Source organism: Aythya fuligula, chromosome 4, assembly GCF_009819795.1.
Source record: "Aythya fuligula isolate bAytFul2 chromosome 4, bAytFul2.pri, whole genome shotgun sequence".
Taxonomy (NCBI): domain Eukaryota; kingdom Metazoa; phylum Chordata; class Aves; order Anseriformes; family Anatidae; genus Aythya; species Aythya fuligula.
Window position 1 is genome coordinate 76,246,513 of NC_045562.1, and position 24,315 is coordinate 76,270,827.

Here is a 24,315-nt window from a genome sequence, read left to right on the forward strand (position 1 = left end):
CAACCTGTACTCAAAAAATAAAATTAAGAATGCACAAAAAATCACTGTGATGATTGCTGAGTACTGACAGCTCGGTCAGCACAGCAAGAAGTATGCATCTGAGGGATTTATAGACATTTGACTTCCCTGTGTTGAGGTAACAGACTGATGCTCTTGATATTAAGCACCTAAAGTTAAACTTCTACCTGGTAGTGAGTAACAGTGAAGAGATGCCCTGTCCCTCCAGCAAATCCTCGTGTTTGAGCAGTGTCTCTAAGTCAGGTCACTGAAAATGACCAGGAACACGCAGGGAAGGAGAGCTCCAAGGATGGAATTCACACGGATAACCCCTCGTAAGAGCAGAGCTTTATCTATTTCACAAGCACCGAATTCAGCTTAAGATAACCGTACAGCTTGTGGTCTATACCTTGACAGAAAACAGCTCATATTGACCTGCCAAGTTGGTCCGTGCTTTTGCAGTTAAATGTAAGCTACAAAGAGCAATCCTATCTGAAATTCAGAAGAACAAAAGCCAACCTATATCCCCCTACGATAAACATAACTTGGAAGATGTGACAAAGAGATGGAGAGTGCCATGGGACAGATGGCTCAGATTTCTTGCTCAGAGCTCTTTACCCAGTGCAATGTTCACTAAACTCCCCTCTCTGCTCTGCAGTTTACTGTTCTTTCAGCAAATCACCAGAAGTTAGCAGGGAGCTGTTCAATGCTGCAAGTAATTCCATCTGCAGGCAATAAAACAGAAGCAGCTGTAGGCCCACAGATCAATGCTGACACAGCAACTGAGTCTGGAAACAAAAAAGGTCTGAAGTAGATGAACTGTGAAAAGACAAATCAAACTCTGATAGAGTTTCTCTCATCATTTCAGTCATAAATTCTTCTCTAACCAGTACAAAGCAGCTACTTTTCTTCCTTTCTTCCTTTTCTCTTCATCTTTCGTTATGGAATATTTTTGTCAGTTGAAAGAGATTCCACAATGTTTGTAAAACAGAGAAAACCATCCAGCAACATATCCTTTTTCACACATATAACACATTCCAGAGTTCAGACTAGTTCATTCAGCACCCCACAGTTACACAGTTTTCACTCATCCACAACAGCAAATACTGAAGGAAATGCTGACGTTATCCCCACTGCTCTTACAGAAAGGCTGTACTACTGCACAAAAAATAGTGTACGGTTGAAAAAGAAGAAATCTTACTTCAGCATACTCTCCATTAGGTGACAACATACAGCTCAACGTATGCTCACCCATCTTGTAGGGATATTGTTTCAGGAAGCAGTACATTGATCTAGCTGCCTTGGGACTCTCCAGCTGTAGAATTGCCTGAAATGAAAAAAGCACAAGCTTCAAATGACTGTTACTTCAGAGTAAGTTTAATAAATTAAGTAGGCATAGCATGGGATATGTAGTATTTCTGAGGGCTTCAACATCCTCATTTTAGATTTGCTAAAAGCAGCATTTTTGATGAAACCCTGTGCTCTGTATATGGAGAACGGTGGAATCTCTTCTTTCTGTGAGGCTGAAGGAAGAAATCTTGTGTTGGAATGATCTGCAGAAGCAAGCAAAGAACTGTATCACAGAACAGGGGAGCCTGGAGTTTTCCTACCCACGTGTCCAGCCTTCTGGTTCCCAAACACATTCAGCTTGGATTTTGCTGTAATTGATGAGCATCTTCCCAGAAGCTGCTAAGGGAAGTGCACGGCCAGAAAAAAAAGTAGTGTTATATCAAGAAAATAGTAAAAATGAACTAAACTCTGAAGTTTAAACACTGTACTGGAAATCTCTCGCTTCTTTACCCATAAGCTATCAAGTACAATGTGACATGAGTCTTCCAGCTTCACATTGTTTTAAAGATTTTTTTTTAAATATAAATTATCCCTCATGTTTCTGTAAAAATTAAAAAGGTCTCTGTCCACTGAAAAACAGATCTTAAAACATTTAATGAATTAAAAAAAAAGAGCAATTCTGACATTTTCCCAAACTATTTTTTTTCCCAAGCTTCCTACTACATGGGGATTTGTTCTGCCTCCATCACTTACACCTCTCTAATGTCAAAGGTTAATAAATTTTCCAGCCACTTGGGAAGCTTTACTTTCAGACCTTAAGCTGATTTGTATTGTTCAGGCTAGATAACAGCCTAAAGTTTTTTTGTTTGTTTTCTTCCTTCCCTGCAGTCCCCAATAAAGATAAGCTATTTTCTTGTACAGGGTGAGTGGGAAAAAAAGCCTACACTCAGTTCAGGAACTCTGGTCTCTCCTTAGCAGAGCACTGTTGGTACTGGGAGGTTAAAAGCTTATTTTTTTATTTTATCATGGTACTGCACGCTAGGAAAAAATCCTACTTACCTTGTTTTTATTCTTCAGCACAACATAATGGTCAACTTTTCCAAATCGAAGTCCCACACAAACTACTTCAAATTCTCTGTACCCATCATCTGGTAAGTTTCCAAGATGCACAAACTGATGATGTATAGCTTCGGTGTTTACCTAAAGAAAAGCGATGACTTCTTTAACTTTCCAGCATTCTTTATAAGCATCCACTGAACTAGGTTAGGAAAGAGCCACAGGAAGCTTCCAGATCACTCAGATCTCCCCAGGAAGAGCATTCACAAGCATCCAAAGTTCGAATTTTCAGATTTACAAATTTCACAGATTCCAATGTTCGAATTTTCAGATTTTCAGATTTTCCAGTATTCTATGCAGCACATCAAAAGAATTTGATATAAATCCCAGTAAAGAATAACAAACTTAAAAATGCCAAGAGTTTTATTTTAAATTACCATTTAATTTTTTAAACAAACTAATAAAAGTCCATTTAAGAAACACTACAAAATACTGTTGAAGTTCAAATAAGATTTGGTATTTTGAAAAGCACATTATCTAGTCAGATCTCAAACCAGCCGGGTACAGAAACCCACCTGAAAGAGTACATGATTATGGTTTTTAAGTTAGAGTTTGATTAATTTGAACGGCTTATAATGACAAAAAGATCCTTGGTCAAATATAATTTCTTGAGTTTGGCAATTTCCAAACAGTCTTACGGAATCCCTGCGCAGATTAAGAACCTGTGATTCCAGTCAGGCTACAATTTGAACAAATTTTGATAGTCAGCTGCTACAAGGATTGAATTCCCATTTCCATCCAAAACACACGCACAGCGAGTGGCTGAACAGCTCCAACCCTGCTACAGAGGCAGGGAGGCTTCCCCGCTAACCTGAACGTCCCCGGGATGAACGTCCTCCCCAGGGCAGCACTTCAGTCACAACGTGGTAGGCTCGGAAGCTTCTTGCACCAGAGCCTTTGCTGGAATAGGATATTCAACTCCAATTGGAAAGTTTTTCTTGCTAGTGAAGGTTCCTTTATCACCACCACCATGGGGACGGGCTGTCAGAGGAGACCTCTAAGTCTCTTCCTACCAGGAAGGATTCTGGTGCAGAGGGTAAGAGTGGGCTGGCTGCACACAGAAAGCTAACCTCAGCCATGTAGCACTGGCAGAATGACATACGGATTCCTGGCACTAATTATTTTGTGCCATTTCCAAGGAAATGGCCCTGGGGCACAAAGTCTAAAGGTACTAGTAGACTTCTGAAATCTTAAATAAGTCTTACCTTTAAATACTTGGAAGCTGCATGTCTTTCAGAAACAGAACCAGCCCTCCTGACAACAAGAGCAAGCTCTCCCACCCCACCCCTGAGAGGTTTGCTATGTTCCCCTCCCGTTATTCACTACCTCACCAAGAGAAAAAATGAAATTTTCCACCACAAGCATATCAGAAGCAGATGTAGGATATGGCAACAGGAGTACTGGCATTAAGGACTCAGATCTAGCTGTCAGTGCCAAACTATCATCATTAGGAGAAAACAGATATCCCCCAAACACATTTGGGTTTGAAAATTCAAGCCTTTGGGGAGGGTTCCTGGAAAGTGACTTATCATTGGCAGGGCTCTTTGGAAAACGACTTTTAACCATATGCTGTGAGCTTTTGACTTTGCTGTTCTTATAGTTACTCTTGTGAAGTTCCCAGGACAGCTCTAAGCCCAGAGACACATTCAGACCCAATAACTCACTCTCTATCACAAATATTTTGAAAATGTTTTCCCACAGTAGCAAGGAAAAAAGAAAAAAAAAAAAAGCTGTTATTCTACTAGCTTCTACCTGCAGAAAAGACCTCTGTGAGCCTACACTGCCTAAAAAAAGCTTTGCATGCCAATTGCCAGCCTGCACCAAGGTTTGAAGGAACAGGAGGGACAATAAGGGAGACCCTCTACACTCAACAGCAGAAGTAGTTTTGACAGCTAAATAAAAAAACAGAAACCTGTCTATAAAATATACTAGAAAAATGGGTGCCAGCAGACGCAGGCAAACACTGCACAGCCTCCAAGCTACAGTGGTCACAAGCACGCTGTTAGAAAATGAAAAAGCTCTCACCAAAGGAGAGGCTCTCTAAGGACTCCTATTGAATGCTTAAATCCTTGCTCCTCATGCATCATGGAGCTAAACTAAGCAATCATTTACTGCTTTCATTCCGTGCTTATTCACCCATGAATACATATATAAACATTTAATTCAACAGCAAGCTTAGATAACTCAATTAGCTATTATTTCACCGTGAAGGAAGCTGATTCCAATTTATATTGATGTATTTTGATAGCATTTTGAAGAATAGTTTGATTGCCAGCAGCTTACCTTAGGGTCAGATTCTTTGATGATAGCAGTAAATATTGATTCCTGGGGGAGAAAATAAAAAAAGTTTAAAGATTTACACAGTAAAATACGGTTTCATTAGCTAATTGGGAATCACAGACTCCCTAATTGAAATGACAACTTTTTTTTCCTGCTTTATTAGTCAAAGCTATAGCATGAGCACTTCTGACAGCTGTGTTATTCTGGTATCAGACCAGGACCCCAAAAGACATTTAACATGAGTCCTCAGCAGGACACGCTATCAGAACGGGCAGTGCTCAAAAGTCAGCTTAGACACAAAATCCTGCTCTGCGTTGAAACGTTATCACATATCATAGCATGTCAATATATTTTATTACTTACTTCATCTTTTATAGTCTTATACTGAGGCACCATGTTGATGCAGAGCTGATTCCCATCCAGTGACATTGGAAAGCAGGTGTAAAATTTAACCATGGAATCTGCAGATTTTCTATTTATTTCAAGATACGCCTTTTAAGATAAAGAAAATAAAAAAGCGAAAAAGAAACTCCAATTTAGCAAAAACATATCAATGGTTGCTACGCTGCATTATCACATTTACATTCGTTAGAAGCATATTTCCTGCTACTCCTGGTAGAGACCCCACTAGATGCACACTGGAATACCTTTTTATGAGATGATAAAATTAACACATCTCTCAGTCCTCCAAATGGTTTTGCTAGGTTGGAAACTTCTTCGACAGAATATCCTTTCTCAGGCAAGTTTGAAATAAGAACCACACAGATATCATCAGGTTCCTGTAAACAAATGAAAGGAAGTATTGCTGTTGTTTCTTCAACTCTAAACCAAAACTGCTGTAGGACTAACGAGGACGTTTATTTTTACTATGTCAAGCCACCATTAAACCGAACGAAACACTTGCTTAAAAGCTTTTAGTTATGCATGCAATTACCCCCAAACCAAAGAATATTAAAGCCTTGGTAGGATTTAGTAGCAAAGCACTTTATACATTTTTTTAACCCCTCTCCATAATTGTGTCATGTAATCACCTTAAATGCTGCCTAATTGTGGATGTATCCAGGTCAAACTAATTCTGTACAAACCTTGGTCTCTCTCTTGCCATCTCACCAAAAATTCAAACCAAACCAACCCCCCCTATAATTATGCCATTACTTTATATCCATGATATGCCCACACGTCAAACACTGCAAGTGTGTACCTGCAATTTCTGCATCTTGAGAAAATAAGAGGGTTACAAGAAATCGACAGAAGGGCAATGATCAGCATAAAAAGTAGTTTTGATGTAAACAAAGAGTCAAGAAACTGTGGGAAATAAAGCCAGAAGTCTATCAAATCAAAACCAGCCCAGAGAACACAAACTAGTCACTATTTCCCACAAGAAATTAACAGACAAAGATGTAAACCAGAGGTTTTCTGACAGCAGAACCATCACTTGGAAACCTGCACCAAATCTCTCCCCACAGCATCCACAGATTCAAGCACCTTTAGACTGACCTTGCTAATTGGTTCTGTTGATTCCTCACTCTTCACAGTTGCTACAGCAGCTTCTATTAAAAAAAATATATTAAAAAGTGGAGGTTGTTAATTGAGTAGTTCAGCAGATTTCTTTAGATGCTGTGGAGCTTTACAAACTCCTTGCACTATCCATATGCTTTATCACTACTGTAGGGGTGAAAAATTAAATAATCCTTCATTTAATTCACAGAAACAAATTACATTGGTGAGATGCATGCAGTGCTCTGTAAAAGATTTCAAAAAGACTGGTCTTAAGTAAGATTTTTTTTAAAAAATTAATTCCTTTGTTTAACACTCGAATGCTTTGCTGACATTAAGGCCTTATCAGCTGAATAATCACAACCGCAATATTTCTTTGTGGACATACTGGGATACTGTAGGGGCCCAGCACATGCCCATATTGTTTCTCTTTTCTTTTTCCTGCTGCATTTTTCTTTTTCCTGGTACAAGTCCACAAAAAAATCTTAGAGACTCAGAAAAACATGAACAGCAAGGAACAGGAAACCACCAATCAGAGCAGTTAAGGGAGAATCCCTTCTATTGTAAAATGCTTACATCCACCACTATCATGTGCATAATAACTGAGAATTAAGATACATCATGTTTAAACAAGTTCTGTTACTCATCAGTTACAAATATTGGGACAATAGGATCTATTGAACCAGCTCCTAAGCATGTACTGTAAAGCAATGAGATTAAAAGATTTAGTGGGGAGGCTGTAAGCAGAATACATAGAAGACATTACTTCTTTCCTCTGATGAGCTGCAAATAAAACTCCACGCTGCACAGAAAAGGTCTAGGCAAAAATACTATGCCAGCTAAAAACATGTGAATTCTGAGGGGTTTTTGGCCACTCTTCTTCAGTCCCAGTCCCATAAAAGCGTTCTTTTATGTTTCGGTCAGCAAAGCTAACCAATTTCCTTCTCTGATATCCTGGGTCATCTTCGTCTCTGAAAAGTTCCTGGCCTTGGTGCTATTCTGACATAATTCACAATAGCAGAGAGGCTTAGAACAGAAATGAAAAAACACTGCCAGTTTGCAATTTACCTTGATCAGTTAAAGGCTCCTTAATTTCATCCAAGTCCACCGCTGCCACCTGAGGCATCTCTGCAAGTTTCTCTACAAAACATTTTAAGACACCACAACGTCAAATTTCTGTAACGTACAACTAGCAAAGTAACCTAAAACCAGCATCATCGTATCAGAATTACCTAGTAAAGATGCAGGATTATCAATTCCTTTGGTCGGAGTCTCTACCACCTTCACAGCCTCTGTAACTTTGTCTCCTTCTGTAACACTCTTTGGGTCGGACAACTCAACTTCCCCAGTGTCCATTTCAGCTTCTGTTGAGATCTGAAGATCTTCAGACTTATTTTCTACTGAATTTGCTGGAAGGTAACAGCAAGATAAAGATTTTTTCAGACCTCCTGTCACAAACGAGCAGAAAATGAATATACAGGACCAGCTCATCCCAGCTTCACAAAACAACTCTGTGGCTGTCTTTACATGAAGGGGTAAGATGATTTTGCTTTCTCAAAAATCATCTTCTTTACCTGGTTCTTTGCTATTCCAGACCTACTAGCAGCACTGCTTATTACTATTTGCAAAGTCACAAGGTGCGAGAAGAGTGCACACCTATCTAAGACTACTGTATTGCAAACTCTGTGAAAGGTGTGAAAGGTTTGGACTCACTCCCTTAAATATCTTGTGTGGGAAGTGGAAGGCAGCAGAATAGCACCTGTACTGAAAGCAGTACCTAAAGGGGACCTACAAAAAAGCTGGAGAGACATCTTATCTGGGATTTTAGTGATAGGACAAGGAGTAATGGTTTAAAACTAAACACGGGTAGGTTTAGATTAGATATTTGGAATAAATTCTTCACTCAGAGGGCAGTGAGGCCCTGTCCCAGGCTGCCCCGAGGAGCTGTGGCTGCCCCATCCCTGGCAGTGCCCAAGGCCAGGCTGGATGGGGCTGGGGGCAGCCTGGGCTCCCTGGCAGGGAGTGGAACTAAGTGATCTTTAAGGTCCTTTCCAACCCAAACCATTCTGTGTGTGGTCCAAGGAAAGAGTGAAAGTTCTCATTTGTCTTACCTGCAGTAGTTGAGGTTTTCTTGATCTTACTATCTTTTGTCACCACAGATTTCTTAGTTTTTTCTTTTTTACCTATGTAAAATAGCCAAAAATAAATCAGCAGAAATGCTTATTTCTTAAGTCTTGCATTTGTGTAAGAGTAAAAAAAAAAAAAAAAAAGAGTAAAGAGGATGAAAATATGTACAGAAATCATCTGATCTGCAGCAATTCAACTGCTATGACAAAAAACCACCAAAACCTAAAAAATAAGTTAATTCAACAACAAACTTGAATGCAAGTCACAGAAGTTACTCTGCTTCATGAATTTATTTAGGATTCTGGTGACACAACCCTACTGCTGTAAAAAAGTTCATTTCCTCTTTCTCTTAAATGCAATTTAAGAGAAATTGCAATTCACTGTTTCCATCTGAGACAGCTCTGAGAAGCACTGCTATAGGAATTGTAATTCCATTTTACAAACTGGATTAAGAAGTGACGTACCACCCAATGAAAAAAACTTGAAACAGCACCTCTTAAGTTTTTTTCTTGTAAGTTTTAGCTGATTGAATCCCAGCAAAACAAAAAACAGTGACTTGTCCCTAATTGCATTCAAAACAAGCACCCATGAAAGCCAAAAAATAAACAGCAAAAATGATTTGGTTTTCATTTCAGTGTGTAACACCAGCATTTCTGTAAAATCTCATTGGCTTCTCATGTATTTGCCACAATCTGTCCTCTTTTTCAGTAAAGTACTAAAAGAAAGTTACTCGTTAAAGCATGACATACAGGTGTTTCTGCCAGACTAAGTAACAATAACTGATTCCGTCCGAATCCTTAGATGACCAGGGCATAAATTTAAAAGCAACTTGAATGTGTAGGATAATAAGGCACTGAGAAGCACTAGCTGCAAAAAGCAATGTTAAATGCATTATATCAAAGGCAACTCAAAGAATTACACAAATTTCAAGGAGGATAGAACACCACACGTATCATGAATACACAGGGGCAAATATTTAAAATTACAGAGTATCAGCATGGGTCTTTTTTTTTTTATTATTATTATTTTTATTGCTGCTTGTGGGTGTTTCTCAAGCCAGCCAGGTTACATGAAAAAGAAGACAGCTGAAAGTATAAGCTGTTCACTTTCTCATACCTCTCTGGGCTTGCTTTCAGTCACTATTAAATAAAGCACTCATAAAAACAGAGAAATGGGAATGAAGAGCAAAGGTATCATCAGATACAAGGTAGTCAAAGCCTCACCTGTAACAGATTTAGTTGTCTTAGTGGTGGTGTTCTGATGTTTTCTATTATGAACAGATGGGGAAAAGATAAAGAAAAATCAGATTCAAAGACAATTCATGAATATCAAAATAGCTTTAGAAGTTCCAAACCAGTAAAACACAGATACGAGCACACCTGGTTTCCAGTGGTTATCAGTAACAGTGACATTAACGGATGTAATGCAGCACTTACTTTGTACTCGGCGCAACTTTTTTAACAATCCGAGTCTTTTTTTTGATGTTCATTTTAGCCTAAAGCAGACAGAAAGAAGAATTTTTATCGCATCACTTGTACTTTGTATTGGATAGGTTACATCTTTCATTTTGTTAAACTGATATTCACTATTCACAGTCAGCAATCTGAACCAAGCAAAACAGAAAGCTCAAATCTGAAAGTCGCAAGGGGATTTTCGTATATTTTTTGACTTGGGCTTATGAAAAGCAATTTAAAAAACTATCAACTAAAACAACTAAATATTTTTCTTAAGAACATTGGTTTCTGGATTAAAATTCCAAGCTACACAGAAAATATTATGTTATTCACCAACACACTGCTTACCTGGCCAGGAGATGCCTTTGGCTTTTCTGCTACACTTATTTTCACCCGTTTCCCATTCACCAGCACTGGCACAGTTTCACCGTATTTCACAGCTGCTATCACTGCTTCTTTGTAGTTCATTTCCAAGTAGGCCTAAAATAAAAGGCACTTTCAGGCTTTACTTCTATTGTAGGCACAAGATGCAAATTTCTGCAATTTTTTTTTTAGAAAAGCTGCTCACGACAGAACTGCGTGTGCTCCCAGAGTTCATGGGGAGTTTGATGACAAAGTTTAGACTGCAGTATTACATAAAAGGGAACCTAGCTCCTCAAACAATTAACAATTAAGACTCAGGTAGCATCACAGAATTAAGACTCCCTGCTATTCCAAGGTTACTTCTGTGATTTTTAACGACAACCTGCTCAGGAAGCCTTATCCAAAAGGACAAGCTGAGGTTACAGGTACTGCAGCTTTTATTGCTTGACAATTTCTTTTGCATTCTTGCACAAACACCTTCTGCTGGAAAACTCACCTCGTTCCTAGAGCGCAGTACGATGAGATCACTGACTTTGCCAAACGGCTGAACGATTTTTTTAATATCCTGATCTGAAAAGCCATCATCAGGTAAATCAGATATTTGAAGGACTGTCCCGCAATTCAGCAGTTCCTCTCTCAACAGCTACAAAGTAAAAAACAGAACAAAAATAAGCAATTTCCATGTTAAGTCTAGTACAACAAAGGAAAAAGCAACAGAAACTGCCCCAGAGCAGACCAACTGCTTAGCTCACTGAGGTGTTTTGAGGCTTTTGCTCTTTAACACAAGGACAGATCCATAATTCTAATCACAGAATAGCCTGAGCTGGAAGGGCCCTCAGGATCATCTAGTTCCGACCCCCTGCCATGAGCAGAGACAGTAACAACCTTCAGATTATTAGGTGACGTCAGCTAGGATTATCAGGTAACAGTGTACAACCGTCTTGTTTTTACTAAGTATTAAAATTCAACATCATTCCAGCTGTCTAGGCTATGTGGGGAAAGAGTTGCCCAACTCCACTACCTTCCTTTCACTATCTATTAGCCTTCAGTATCAGCAGGCAGTGTTCTCTTCCCTTATCATTTACAGGCTAGGATCTACCAAGGACAAGTGCATCTACCACAGACACCCAAGAGTAACTAAAACAAAAGTCTGGTTTACGGGTGCTGTGTGTCCTGGTTTATAGGTGCAGTGTGTCCAAGAGATCCCAATCTGATGGACAAAGTTGACACTGGCTTAAGATCCTTCTTACAAGAGGAGTAAGAAGTTCTTCTGCCTCGCCTTCTGTGCATGACATGAAAATGAGTACTTTCTGCCTCCTATCCCTTATACTTACACGGTAGCACCTTCCAGCAGAGCTCATCACGCACCACTTATACAAACAAGTGCACAGCAGCACAGGGCCCCGAGCTTAATTGGGATTTCTTTCTGCTGCTGTAACACAAACCTCCTGGAGTGCTTCCCATCTGTTACAAAGCGCTTGCTGTGGTGCTTAGCACGAAGCTGTACTATCACAGCACTATCTATTGCACAGAATTAGCGAACAGAACAGTTAATCCTTCCCCACATGATCCCCCTGCAATGGGATACAAAGCAAATACTTCAAATCACAGGGAAAAATACTGAGAAACTCACCCTGTTATAAGGAGAAGGACGAGGTCCGCTGGTTCCTGCGGGTAAGTCTTCCTCATCCTCTTCCACTTCTTTGTCTTGGGGCGAATCGTCACTTTCAGGAGAAGAACTTGACCCAGGCAGAGAAAGCGTGTCCTTCTTCGCAGCCTTCGGTGAAACGCTTTTCAGCGGCTTCTTCATGTTTCCAGGCATCTTCCCTAGGGGTCCATGAGAGGATGGTGATTTTCCCGATCCCGAGGATCCTAGCCCAGCTGCTTGAAGTGATTTATGCTTATTGAACTCCGCTACAAAGCCAGGTCCTAAACTTTTCACTACTGCCTCCAAAGCTGCCCTTCTGTCTGTGAGGGGAAGGGAAAACAAACCCGTTTTTGGTTGGTTTTAAGAGCCCTCACCTACGCTGCTGTTCTGGTTTCTACGTTCCCTATTCCTGACTCAGTCCTGCAACCTGCTGAAGTTCGAGAACCTTAATCCCACTCTAGCAGAGGTGGCCTATAAATAAGAAACCTCTGCACTACTTTCACGGTGCTGTTGTATAACCTGACATTTTTAGTGAGGCTGACGTGACATGGGCAACATCATCTGCAAGAAGCCGAATGGCAGAGCAAGGAACGACTGCAGAATTTTGCATGTCAGGGAACGTAAAAAAAGAAAACAACTTTTCAAGCCTTTGATCTTTCTCTGACATACTGATGCACTGCAGTGCTTTTTGGCTTGCTGCCCTCTGCTAAACTCAGTATCCTTCTCTGTCTTGCTCTTTGTCACTTTGTCCTACAGCCTAACGTGCGGGTTTAAATTGCTCTTTAACAATCTGATACAACTTTGATTTCCCATATGCTTTGTTTTTGCGGAGATCGGTGAAAAATTTATATTTTGGTTATCAATTGCCTCTTCTACCTATTGTGCTACGTTAGAATGGGATTTTACTGTTATAACTACCTCTTTGAAAATGCCTGTCCCTTCACAACTCCAGCTTCTTTCCCGTAAGAGCTCCCTTGCTCTTAATTTCCTTAACGCACACAAAGGCACAGTATCCGGGTCAAAGAAAAAAGAACCCATCCTTTGAAATTCCTTTGTTTTGCTCTTCAGAATTTGAAAAAGGAACAAAACCCTCAAACATACTTGTATTTCAGGCAAGGACTGAACTCAGAATTAATTACAAGGAACTGAGTTCACTCAAAATTTCCTAGAACAACAAGCTGGAGGAAATGAGCTGACTGAAGAGTCACAAAGTGGTGCAACAAAATGTTATGAAGCATGCTTCACTGAAAGCCTTTCAGGTACCACGCCCTTATGTCAACTAAATTATTTATGAAAACTTCATCTTTTCCTCATAAATTCCACCTCCATGCAATGCAGTTTCTGAGCATCGTTTTTTCTTTCTCCACATCTACTCTGCACACTTGCAAAATTACTTTTTTTGATGCTGAACAAGCAAGCATCCTCTTGTTTTCAAATGTCACTTGTTTTCAGTTCTTGACTATCTTTACTGGCTTAAAAACTGAGCAAACACTCAGAAAAGGCAGTTGTTCAGCAGTGATTTGGAACCATTAAACTGTTTCTGACACTAGGCAAGGAAGACTTTTTATCTTTCAGAATGCCTGTTTCCTGCTAAGCACACTCCTCTCAAAGCAACAGCAAAAGGAAAAGTCGTTTTTAAAAACAGATTTTTTTGTGGAAAACTACAGATAAACCTCTTGAAACCAACTCTGCCTTCCTGAAATTAAAGGAAGCTTTGATTTGAATGTGTAACACTGCATCTAAATAAGTGTTATCCGCCCTGTACCTTGAGATCGGGTTGCCCTCCTGGACCAGTCATTACTGGAAGACCTGGGAGGTCGCGGACTTGTTCTCAGCAGATTTCTTGACCGCTGTGGTGACCTTGACCTGTGCCTCGGGCTGAGCCGTCGCATCTGCCGTGGGCTTCGGCTTCGTGGTCTTGTTGGCCTGAAGCGGCCGGGGCTCCTGGATCGCGATCGCGAGCGCCGCAGAACATAGCTGGAGCCGGCCACCCTCGAACGCCTGGGGCTGGGGCTGGCAGAGTTGGAGCGCCGCTTCGGGGTCTGGTTTTCTTTCCTGTCACCAGCATTTCTAGCAGAATAAAGGCATTCAGTGAGCTCTGACACGGCAGAGAATGATTAACCTGAGCCTGTTCAAACAGACTTTCTGGAGAAATTTAAAAAAAATCAACAATGCTTAGAGCCTAATTTATTAACAAACATGCTTCTATTTCTGGAGGAACCACGTCACCAATGTTAAATAGAACTGGGAGGCGAGTGGGAGAGAAATACCTGCATGGAGAGAAAGCTGTAAAGACATCTCTGAAATTACAAGCTGCAGGGCTACGAAAAATGAACAGAAATAGGAGAAGAATACAGGAAAGAGTAATGAATTAAGATACTTTGCTTCTTCCAAATTTACTTTGGAAGGTGGCAACCTCATGCTGTTATGTTTATAAGACTGATTGAGACTGAAAGATGGGTTCCACAGAACTGCCTAATTCTATACACACCTAATGCATACTTCTGCTATGGAGAGATGTCAAGCTGATGAAGAACATGGAATGAGATCCATCACAGCAACAGTCCTCTTAGAGGACCGAACAGATCACAGGAGTAAAAGAGAAAACCTTGAAAATGCACAGAGTATATTCTAAATTATCCAGAATATTTAAGGCAAGCTAGGACGAGTGCTTGGCCGTAGCATACTGGCCTGCCACTTGGCAATTTCTCAGCCCGTACTGAACCCTGCGATGACAAACATCCCCTGCCCAGGTAGAGCAGACGGTGCCCGAGAGATCTCACGTTAAAAAAAGTGTCTGATGGAGCAGCCCTTCAGCTCAGAACAAGAAGCAGAATCTCACCGGTAAATTTAGCACCAAAATTAAGAGACAGACCAGGAAATGACTGACACGGCATGCGTGCCCAGCACAACTAGACCCACTGGGAAGAAAATATGCTGATCAAACAAAATGCAGAAGTCTTAGCACAACGTGAGCAACACGTGTCAACTGAAAGGCTTGTAAGTCAAGCTAGAGCAAGAGCATTTCCTGAGGCACCACGTCCAGCCTTATTATCACTGTTTCAGAGGCCAAGTTCCTCTGAGATGGAGTAGGTTCAGGAGAGAGGGCTGCCCCCTGGCAGACTGGAGAAGGGGCCAAGACCTGTGTGGCCAGCAGCTTGCTGAGGTCAGCTGAAAAACCTCCAGTCCCCTAAATGACTTCCAACACGCCCCACACAGCACGTCCCAAAAGTGGTATTTAATTAGCAACCTTCAAACACCATTAAAAAGCCACATCACTCCTGGTATTCCTGTGCACCGTAGAAATGGTTGAATGCAGTAGCAAAACAAAGCCATTTATAAAAATAAAGCAGCACAAAGCCAGCTACCAGAGGGTCACAGCACCAAGCGAGCTCCTCCGCCTTGCCCTGAGCCTGCGCCCGCAGCCCGGCCGTCACTGACTCCCCAGCTGCAGACGTGCTGTCAGCACCCAGGACTCAAGGAAGCACCACCCAAAAAGACAGCTCTCGCCCCACCTGCAAGCACAGATCACTCTCAAAGTGCTAGTAAACGTCTGTCCAGTTCATTGAGCTCCTCCAGTTCGGGGCAGTTCCCTTTATCCCCGGTGTGTTTAACAGCAGCAGCTCTTGCAGCTCTGCAGCAATTTCAGTTTGAGGTGTTAAAATATAATTACTCTCCGTGAAAGTTTGAAGTTTGTTTTATTTCCCTCTAACACCATATTGCTCTTTGTTTATGAACCTGGAGAGACCTTGGATGCACTCTGCAAATTAACCTGACCTACATTTTCAGCCTTTTTTTCTTCCAACTAATAGTCAGCTTCCCACGAAGCACGTCTAATTAATGGGGGTCGCAGGGCAAGGCAGCAAAAATGAAAGTCCTGTCGTTCCTGTTTGTGTTGGAGTATGCACAAACACTGAGGCAATAGAATAACTTAATCTCGCTGAGATCCAAGCAGAATTAGTCTGCAGGGTGTGTTTTTATAAAACGTAATTGTAAACAGAGTAAGTTTTAAGCAGAAGAGACATGAGTTCATCAGTTCCACTGCTTCTTCAGCCCACGATCCTATAGCTTCCCAAGGGATCTATGGGCGAAAAAGTCTGGGGAATAAGGAGCCAACACAGGGTAGCCTACTGTCAGATAGATTTCAAGCTGCTAACAAGAGCAGCTTAATTGGAAAAAAGTTTAAGTCTAAAAGTCGAAATCCCTCAGTTTGATCACGACAGACTGACGTACGGCTATGAGAAATGCCCACGGTGCATTGAAGAAATGTTAGGAGAAATTCCCTACAGCTTGCTCTCATTCTTGTGAAGGAAATCTGGATACCGTGCCCCTCACCTGATTGAAGGATTTAGGGCAACACCATTTTACAACAAAAAGGCAAGGAGGCCGCCAGTACAGCTCGTCAGTGAACAAAGCAGGAAAATTCATTGCCTTCATTCCCAAATTCTTGTGACAGTGACAAATTTAAAACAACCTGTAAGCAAAAGGCAGTTACCTCTTTGAAGAACGAGATTCGGGGTTCCAGTCGGGGTACCTGTTAAATGCAGAGAACACGACTGTCAGCAAAGAGAGCTGCGTCTGGGCACAGCCCTGGTCTCACATGCAGCAGCTGTTACAGATCTGAGCTCCCATGCAGGACTCCAGCAGCACCACGTGCCACTTTCCTTCACCTAATAGTCTAAAACAAATTCAGAACAGTGCTCAGATATTGAGATCTGAACCACGGAAACCCACCCAGCACGGTTTGAGGGCCCACGCGCATGTACAGGAAGCGTTTTTTGGCCTAAATGAACTTTTTAAACAAATTCCTTACTGTTGGCGTAACTGGCGGCAGCTCTCGATGTGGGAGGGGGTGTTCTGGTGCAGAATCCAGTCCTAGGTGGAGAGAAGACATCCAGAGAAGTTTGATTAGCTGGGAAAACATTAGCATTTGACCACAACCTGAAGCGCTCTCATACTTTACCTTCCATTGCTAGTACATTACTAACACATGATCTGATGTCGGGGTCACATTTCTCACTTGAGATTACCACTCCTTAACGCTAACGATGAGAACGCTTAATGATTATGGAAGGCTGCTGCAGAACACGAAGGAATTTAGGTGGAAAGTGTAGAGAATTACATCGCATTACATTAATCTGCTACTTCCATCAGCACCCCGCGCCGCTGTCACCGCATCTCCAGCACAAAGGGCTGATCCAGCAGCTGGCTACACGTTAACGAGAAAGCCATTAGCAGCCTTCACGAGCTGTCAGGCTGTATGAACACGCACGCGGCACGAGAAGCTGAATACAGCAGAGAACCTGACACAACGTGCTATCGGCGAGCCAAGTCTCATTTCTGTGGAAGCTCGACTTAGCACTGCTCCGAGCGCAATCGCTCCGAAGAGCAAGCTCCAACAAAAGGTCATTCAAAAGCCCGATGAATCTTGTCACACACACACACCCCCGTGAATTTCTATGCAGAAAAAGCCTTTGCAAAAGCCTTACTTGGGAAAACAGCTGCTGGGATGAGCACTGCACAGCCACAAGTACAACGGGAGCCCCCAGACCTGAAAATTGCTTATGCACGGGGTTAAGGTAAACGCTGATTTAGTTCCCCTATAGGAAGCTGTGCACCAAGGCTGTTCTTGTGGTTGTAGGAGTAATGCTGGACTAAATTGATGCTCCAGTGGAAGCAACTGCTCTGGTTAGCTCGCTGATCGAGAGCTGCTGACTGCTCTCAGATGGTATCACGTCGGGAGGGATCGTGTCAGGAGGGTATCACGTCGTCGTGACAATCGCTGAGCATCCTTAAAGGCCAACTTCCTGCTGCTTCGGTATTTTAAACAATAATGGGTGAATAATGCAACTGACAGGCCCGGCTTTACAAAATGCCTCGCTGTTCTGAAATTACCTGGCTCTCTGGGATGCACCACGTGCCGGTTTATACAAGGTTATAAAACACCGAGCGAGCAGCGTCTCTGGTTTATTGGCAGAAAGGCTGAACACACCGCTTCTAAGGAAAGCTGGTGATGGCTCACTCAGAGCACGTGAGGTGGAAGAATTGATGCGACCACGGGTAGCTTTGTGCGTTTTGCCAGCCCAGAGGAGGGGGTGAAAACAGGCGCCCCCTGCGCTTACAGCCCCAGCCTCGCAGCACTGAGATCTGCTAGAAGAGAGCCACTCCAGCTATTTATGCTGCACGCGGCTTTTACAGCAAACACAGCCCGTTTTAAGCACCAGACTTACTTCCATTTCCTGAAGAAGCAGACACGCTGCTCAACCATCTCCGGAGGACACTGTGCTCACACAAACATCCCCACTGCCCAACACCAGCAGGAGACAACCTTCACGGGCCCCTCCGCAGCAGCCTCCCCGGTGGGACCATGGCAAATGCAGGGTTTAAGAGCAGCTGAAACACTTTGCAGGCTGTAGGACGACACAGCTACAGATCTGTGCGCACAGGAAGCACGCGGACCACGTACAAATAAAAAAAAAAAAGCAAGCAATTCCTCAGGATAAGCTGGTTTCGTCCTCGTAACACGCGGTTATTGAGCGATCCCATCCGTAAGAAGGCTGTTTGTCCGTAGCCTTGAAGGTAGATGGAAAAATCGTCACTGAAGGGCTGAAATTAGCTGTTGGAAATGAAAGGCAATGGGACTTCAGGCACTGCCCAGCGCAGAAAGCACACCCGGTGTCCACGAGGGCTGGCAGAGGCCGTTCTGCTTCCCCGGGTCTTCAGCTGCTGGAGCAGCGGGCACTGCGGAGGCTGGCAGGCCCACAAGGAGATATTCTCCTCCCTCACAAAACCCCCGTTCTTCTCCTCTTCAAGCCTTCGCTATGCTGATGCCCTCTTGCGTTTCGTATCATCGCAGGAGCCTCCATTTATGCGTGTTCCTCCTCTTTGATTAATTCCTCGCCCTTTTTGAGTCTTCGGAAAGATTCCAGGCCCTCTGGCAAGGCTGTCCCACCGCACGGATCCTTCCCCCAGACGGATCCTTCCCGGCACGAGGAAGCCCCCAGCCAGCTTCAAACTGCACCACAAACCCACACGGGCCAGGGGAGAGCAGCTCTGTCGCCGTTACCTAATTTTGGGGGGCCACAATTAGAGAACAGGTCTCGGGGTGTTTTGCCAGCCCAGCCCACGTTACAGAAAAGCCAGGAGGAAGAGGGAGCAGGACCGTGTTTTGTCCCACTACATCAGCGATGCAGCCACAATTCCTGTTGTGGGGAACCCCGTGGCTGTAGGACTGTGTGCAGGGTAAAGCCCAGGGCACCACAACGCAGCCTGGTTAAGGTCAGAGGGGACCTCCGGAGGTGACCTGGGCCAGGACCCTGGCTTTAAATCTGGTTTAGCTGGAGAAAAAAACCCTAATGTGGTGCTTCACTCATCAGCACAGGGCTTCCAGTACACACAAACCCTCCTGCTGTTGGCATCACGGCCGTGCTCTGTTCCCAAAGGGCATGGTTGGAGACAGAAACCACCCCTCACTGCTCCAGCATGACCACAACCCCCAGCTGAAAGCGAAGCCGCTCTGTGAAGCATTCGTGGAATGTTTTCATACGTCGGGGAGGCTGGAAAATACATTTGAAAGCAGAGGACACCGAGGTGAGATCGCATCTAACCCAGGACAAAATCATTCTTCCCTGAAAAACCACCGCGGGACGCTTCTGAGAACTCCTCCCAGGTCCAGAAGTCGTCTCAGCACCCACTGGCTCGCCAGATCTGTGTGTGAAGCTACCAGGCGCTGCAGGGCTTATGAAATGCTTCTCCCCACAGCAAGCCGCGGTGGCTGCGCCACGCCGCTGGGAGATGTTGTAACTTCTGACTTGTGAGCAGAGCCGTAGCTCAACAGCACTTCCAAAGAAATGATCACACAAAGAGCGCTGCAGGAGAGGTACTCGGGGTTCTCCTCGGATCACAGAAGAACCAGAAAGTGCACCGAGTGCTGAGCGGCAGGAGCTGCACGCAGAGCACTGCTCCGGAGGATTTGGGAACGCCGCAGACCTCTCAAGGCCGTTTCGGCTTTTATTCCATCAGACCTCATTAATTAAGCAAAGTTAAATACGTCAGCAGATAAAAACCCCGGGGAGAGCTGAGCGGATGCTTTGGGGAAGAGCAGAAGCATTTTTCAGCTCCAAGCCAAAACAAAGCCCTGGCTGGGTTTCGCTGCTGTTATGGCAGAGGCAGGCTGCAAGAACGAGGGCGACGGGGCTGAGATTTTGCAGACAGCAGGCTTCAGCCACCACCAGCCCCCGCAGCTCCGCAGGCCCCTCCAGGAGCAGCAGCCAGCTGTAAATCTGTCAGTTCAATAACGTGACATCAGGTAACCTGCTCGAGCTCTCTTCCGAGAGGCAGCACAGCTTCTGTGTCAAACTTGTCAAGAAAATGGACCCTAGCTGAGTCTGTGCTTCTGCACAAGGCTGGGTTAAAAGAACCTACAAAAGGCAGTGCAGCACATGAATGCTCTGACTGTGAAATCCGTTATCTTAACACCACAAATGGTTTTCAGGTGTTCAGTCCCTTCAAGTGTTGGAGAAAAAGGTTTTCTTCACCTGGTATCTTTCATCCTCTTCATAACTCGTCGTCCGCTCTTGTTTCAAGCCATCCTCTTTGCTCATCTCCTTCCTTCCCGAAGCCATCCAACCTTTCCAACTTGCCAGGGGACAAGACTCCCGTTTGTAACGCAGCGTTCCCAAACAGCCTGCTGCAGCTGGGCAGTCCCCGTACCTCACCAGTCCGGCCCAGGACAGCTCCTGAAGATGCAGATTCCCCTCGAGGTGTGCTGGGGAGATGAGACCAAAAGCAGCCTCACTCACCAGGTGTCTCCTCTTGCAGGGCTCACGGCAGCAGGCACGGGGGAGCCACCAGCCCAGAACTCACCTCCCGCCTACAGGCGGCTGCAGGTCGGGCTTCTGGAGCCATCAGAGGCACGGCCCTCGGAGGACATCCTCTGTGAATTCATCCTGTTATTTCTGAACTAATATTTGTCAAAATTGTGGTGAACTACCTCTGTTCCCCGTGGAACACCCCTGTGCTAGCACAGCTCACGCCCCACGAGGCTGTACGTTCCTGCTCCATCGCTCCACCACTGCTCATCTGCCAGTTCCAAGGGCTTCATCGCTTCCAAAACCCAACGTCCAGGGCACCTCCAGCCACACAAGCGAGACACAGCTTTATTTGTAAACCCACACCATAAATGCAGGAGGAATTTCTCATGCTTTAGGATTCACAAATGTACAGCGCTAACATTGCTCGAACAGATTTTTATTTCTTGCAGTATGGGGAAAAAAAAAAAACAAAAAAACTAATTAATCTTATTATTTTGAAACATCATTGTTTGAATGTGACTTGTCCCAAACCTGTATGTAATGCGTAATCAGCAGCTCATATGCATTAAAAAAAAAAAACACAGAATCAAATTAACGTATGCTGGAGCTGGAAGCTGGCATGACGAGGAGAAAAGGTGCAGTGGGATCGGGGAGCCTGGAGAACACACGCTACGCTGAGTGCCATTAAAAGGAGGGGTTACAGATCTGTGCCTCCCCCAGAAATTCAGCTGATTTGTCAACTGGTTTTTAGTAAAAACATTTCCTGGGTTTTAGCAAGAAGCAGTACGCAAGCTACCAAGTACTTCACACTTACACAGACCGCACTTCTCCAAAGCGCTGTGCCCAGTTATGAACACAAACACGAATTTGTTGCCCTGTTCAGTTTTAGACGTTTTTATCTTAAATCAAGCTTCCCTTTCGGTTTTGTAACCCGCCCGAGCAGCTGCAATTCTTCCTGGCCGTCAGTGCTTCCCATGTGAAAGTGCTTGAACTTTTATTTGTACTCTGAAGTCCCCAATGCAGCTGCCTCCATCTTAATTGTGCGCTCCCTTTTGTAACGGGCAGCACAAACAGGGCCTGCAGTCCTGCACGGTTCTGCCACACTGCAGAGTGTCCCCCTCAGGCTTCCCAAGCTTGCTGATGTCTATAAAAATGAAACTAATAAGGAAGCGTTTCATTTTAAATGACATTCTCCTGTATTTCTGACATATCCAGCTCAGGGCTTTCACCAAAAATCTACAGCTTTTGGGATTCTTTTCTCTCTCCCCTTATTCCCCGGTTCCCTCTGCCGGGAGCTGGAACTGTGACTTGCTCCAGAACTGAACGCTAGGCCGGATGAATGGAAGCATTTTGTGTACTCATCAGAGCTGCCCTTCAGTCTCTGGGCCAGCCAATGTCACCCAGACCACATTTGGAAGATTACATTTTTGCAGATAAATAGGCTGCTTTGTTTTGAGGCAGACTTTGCGGGAGTGGGGCTGAATATATGAACATCTCAGCCACCCCGCTGAGACCCAGCACACGATTTCTGCACGCATTTTAGTCACCCGGATGATGGATTTGACCCTACTGGTAAAGGGTTTGCTCTGTCACTCGAAATCCCATCGCAGAAGGCATAAATCATATTTCACATTCAAAGAAACCACAATAACATGCGTAGAAATTCTGAAATGCAGTCTGAGAGAGAACACGCTGTGCAGCGGGGTTATAACCGTTCCCTAGCAGGGTTTCTAGCAGTTTGCAATTAGCACACAAGCACCCAGGCTGCCGAGCAGCAGCACAACTCATTCAACGCACGATTAAAAAAAAAAAAAAAATTAGTTCATGAAACAGTGCAGCAGGTAAGGTGCTGAGCACAACTTAGGCAAGAATCTTTGAAAGCCACTCACCTTCATATGAGTGCATTCTATGTTACAGAGAGAACACATATGGGGGAATATTCTCGGAGACGTGGCATAGTAGTCATTCATCATGGAGGGCGTGGGCAGCCTTTTGATCTTCTGGGCATCGGACTGCAGGAACACGGGGAGCCACGAGGCCTTCACGATGCCAAAAGGAGATTTAATCGGCCCCTCGGGCTGCGGCTGGAAGGCTTTCTGCCCCGCCACCGAGCCGCTCTGCGCGGCGGGCTGGCTGCTCCCGGCCTCGTGCTGAATTCGCTCGTGCTGGCCGACGGCTGCGAGGAGCTCGGCCGAAAAGGGCGGCTGGGCCATGGGCGGCATCACGTGCTGGGGCACGGGCGGCTGCACCAGGGGCGGCATGACGGGAGGCAGCAGGGGCTGCGCCAGGGGAGGCAGCATGGGGGGAGGCAGCATGGGCGGCATGACGGGCGGCACCGCCGGCTGCGACACCGGCTTCACCACGGGGAGCCCCCCCGCGGGCGCTGAGCACAGCCCGGACACTTTGCCGGCGGCCTCGGTTGGAAAAAAGGAGCGGGAGGTGGAGGAGTCGTTCTGGAAAGCCGGAGGTTTCAGCAAATCCTGAACGGGGAACACCGGGTTGCACGGCACGCCGGGCGGCGGGACGCCCATGGGCACGTTCTGCTCTCGTTGGAAGTCTTCCCTGCTCTCTGGCGCCGGCGTTTCGGGGTTATAAACGCGCGACTCGAGGGGATCCTCGTTCAGCACCTCGCTGTTGTAAGCACGCACCTCCAGGGGATCCTCGGTGTAACCGTATTTGCTGGCGTGCCCGTAATCGATCACTTTGCCCTTGACCGCCGCGCCGCTCGTTCCGCCCAGCGTTTCTTCTCCGCGGCTCGGAGGGTGCAGACCCGACAAAGAGTGACCCATCTTCCGAATCCGGATCTCTCTCAGGATGAGGGGCATGTTTTCGGGCGTCAGCTGGTCGTCTGGGTAGCGACTGAGCTCCTCCAAGTCTTCGTTGGAGAGCCCGAAGCTGGCCAGGATGCTGGAGGCGCTCTCGGGCGTGTAGCGGCTCTGGGCGTTCGCGTTCTGCTCGGGGATTCGGGCCGGGGGGGGCGGCTTCTGCGCGGCGGCCCCGGCCGAGCAGGGGTTATTGTCCCAGCGGCTGCTGCGTGCCTCTCCCTTCTGCTCCTGGTGGAGGTTCGTTTTCACCTTTACCTGCCTCGGATCGGCCCTGTGCAGAGTCACCCTCACGTTGATCCTCTGCGAGCCCGTCCACTGGAAGCTGTCCTGGCCCGAAAATCTCTGCGGTGCTCCCGGAGGCGTCCCCGGCGCAGGTTTTCTCTGCAGCCCCGCTGCGCCTCCTCCCCTAAAGGATCCCGGGGGCTTGGCGCCGGCCGGATTGGGTCCTCTCGGCCTCTGGGGCAGCGCTCCTCGAGGGCTAAACATGGTGCTTTTCAGCAATGCCTCACCCAAGCGAGCATGAGGAGGTGCGGAGCTGCTGGCAGCGACCGAGGTCAAGTGCTGGAGGGCCAAGTGCGTCTTAATTTGGGCAAGCTGTAAAGGAGGAGGGCCCAACAGAAGTGGGCTCGCAATGCCAAGGTTCAAGGAATTCACAAGTGGTGCGAAACTTTCCAAGAACAGCACAAAGCTGAAAGTTAAAAGACAAGTGTTAGACTGTGTCATCTTTTCACCTGCGTCACGCTGCGGGTTCTCTAACCGGGGAGGAGGAGGACAAGGGAGCTCAGGCAGCAGCGCTTCAGCGACAGGTGAAGCGGTGCTTTCGAAAGCGAAATCCCGTTGCACAAAACCTTTTTGCTGCACAGCCTTACCCAAAATACACAGCCCTTCAGCAATCGAGCTGTGCC

The 24,315-nt window shown here is 45.2% G+C and overlaps 1 protein-coding gene across 2 annotated transcripts in view; it reads right to left on the reverse strand.

Moving 5' to 3' along the window:
* The window catches only part of ZNF638 (zinc finger protein 638), a 40,592-nt gene extending 16,646 nt beyond the window's left edge, over positions 1-23,946 (reverse strand). For both annotated transcript variants that reach the window (XM_032186056.1, XM_032186055.1), the window contains exons 1-18: positions 22,475-23,946; positions 16,586-16,647; positions 16,268-16,306; positions 13,538-13,842; positions 11,758-11,951; positions 10,621-10,767; positions 10,110-10,241; positions 9,744-9,802; positions 9,531-9,574; positions 8,292-8,363; positions 7,413-7,589; positions 7,249-7,320; positions 6,181-6,233; positions 5,331-5,462; positions 5,047-5,175; positions 4,687-4,728; positions 2,347-2,487; positions 1,199-1,324 (exon numbers count right to left, since the gene is read on the reverse strand). In XM_032186056.1, coding sequence (XP_032041947.1) covers positions 1,199-1,324; positions 2,347-2,487; positions 4,687-4,728; positions 5,047-5,175; positions 5,331-5,462; positions 6,181-6,233; positions 7,249-7,320; positions 7,413-7,589; positions 8,292-8,363; positions 9,531-9,574; positions 9,744-9,802; positions 10,110-10,241; positions 10,621-10,767; positions 11,758-11,951; positions 13,538-13,842; positions 16,268-16,306; positions 16,586-16,647; positions 22,475-23,896 — 3,348 coding nt within the window. In that variant the 5' untranslated portion in view covers positions 23,897-23,946. The remainder of the gene's footprint in view (positions 1-1,198; positions 1,325-2,346; positions 2,488-4,686; positions 4,729-5,046; positions 5,176-5,330; positions 5,463-6,180; positions 6,234-7,248; positions 7,321-7,412; positions 7,590-8,291; positions 8,364-9,530; positions 9,575-9,743; positions 9,803-10,109; positions 10,242-10,620; positions 10,768-11,757; positions 11,952-13,537; positions 13,843-16,267; positions 16,307-16,585; positions 16,648-22,474) is intronic.
* Positions 23,947-24,315: the final 369 nt, after the last annotated feature.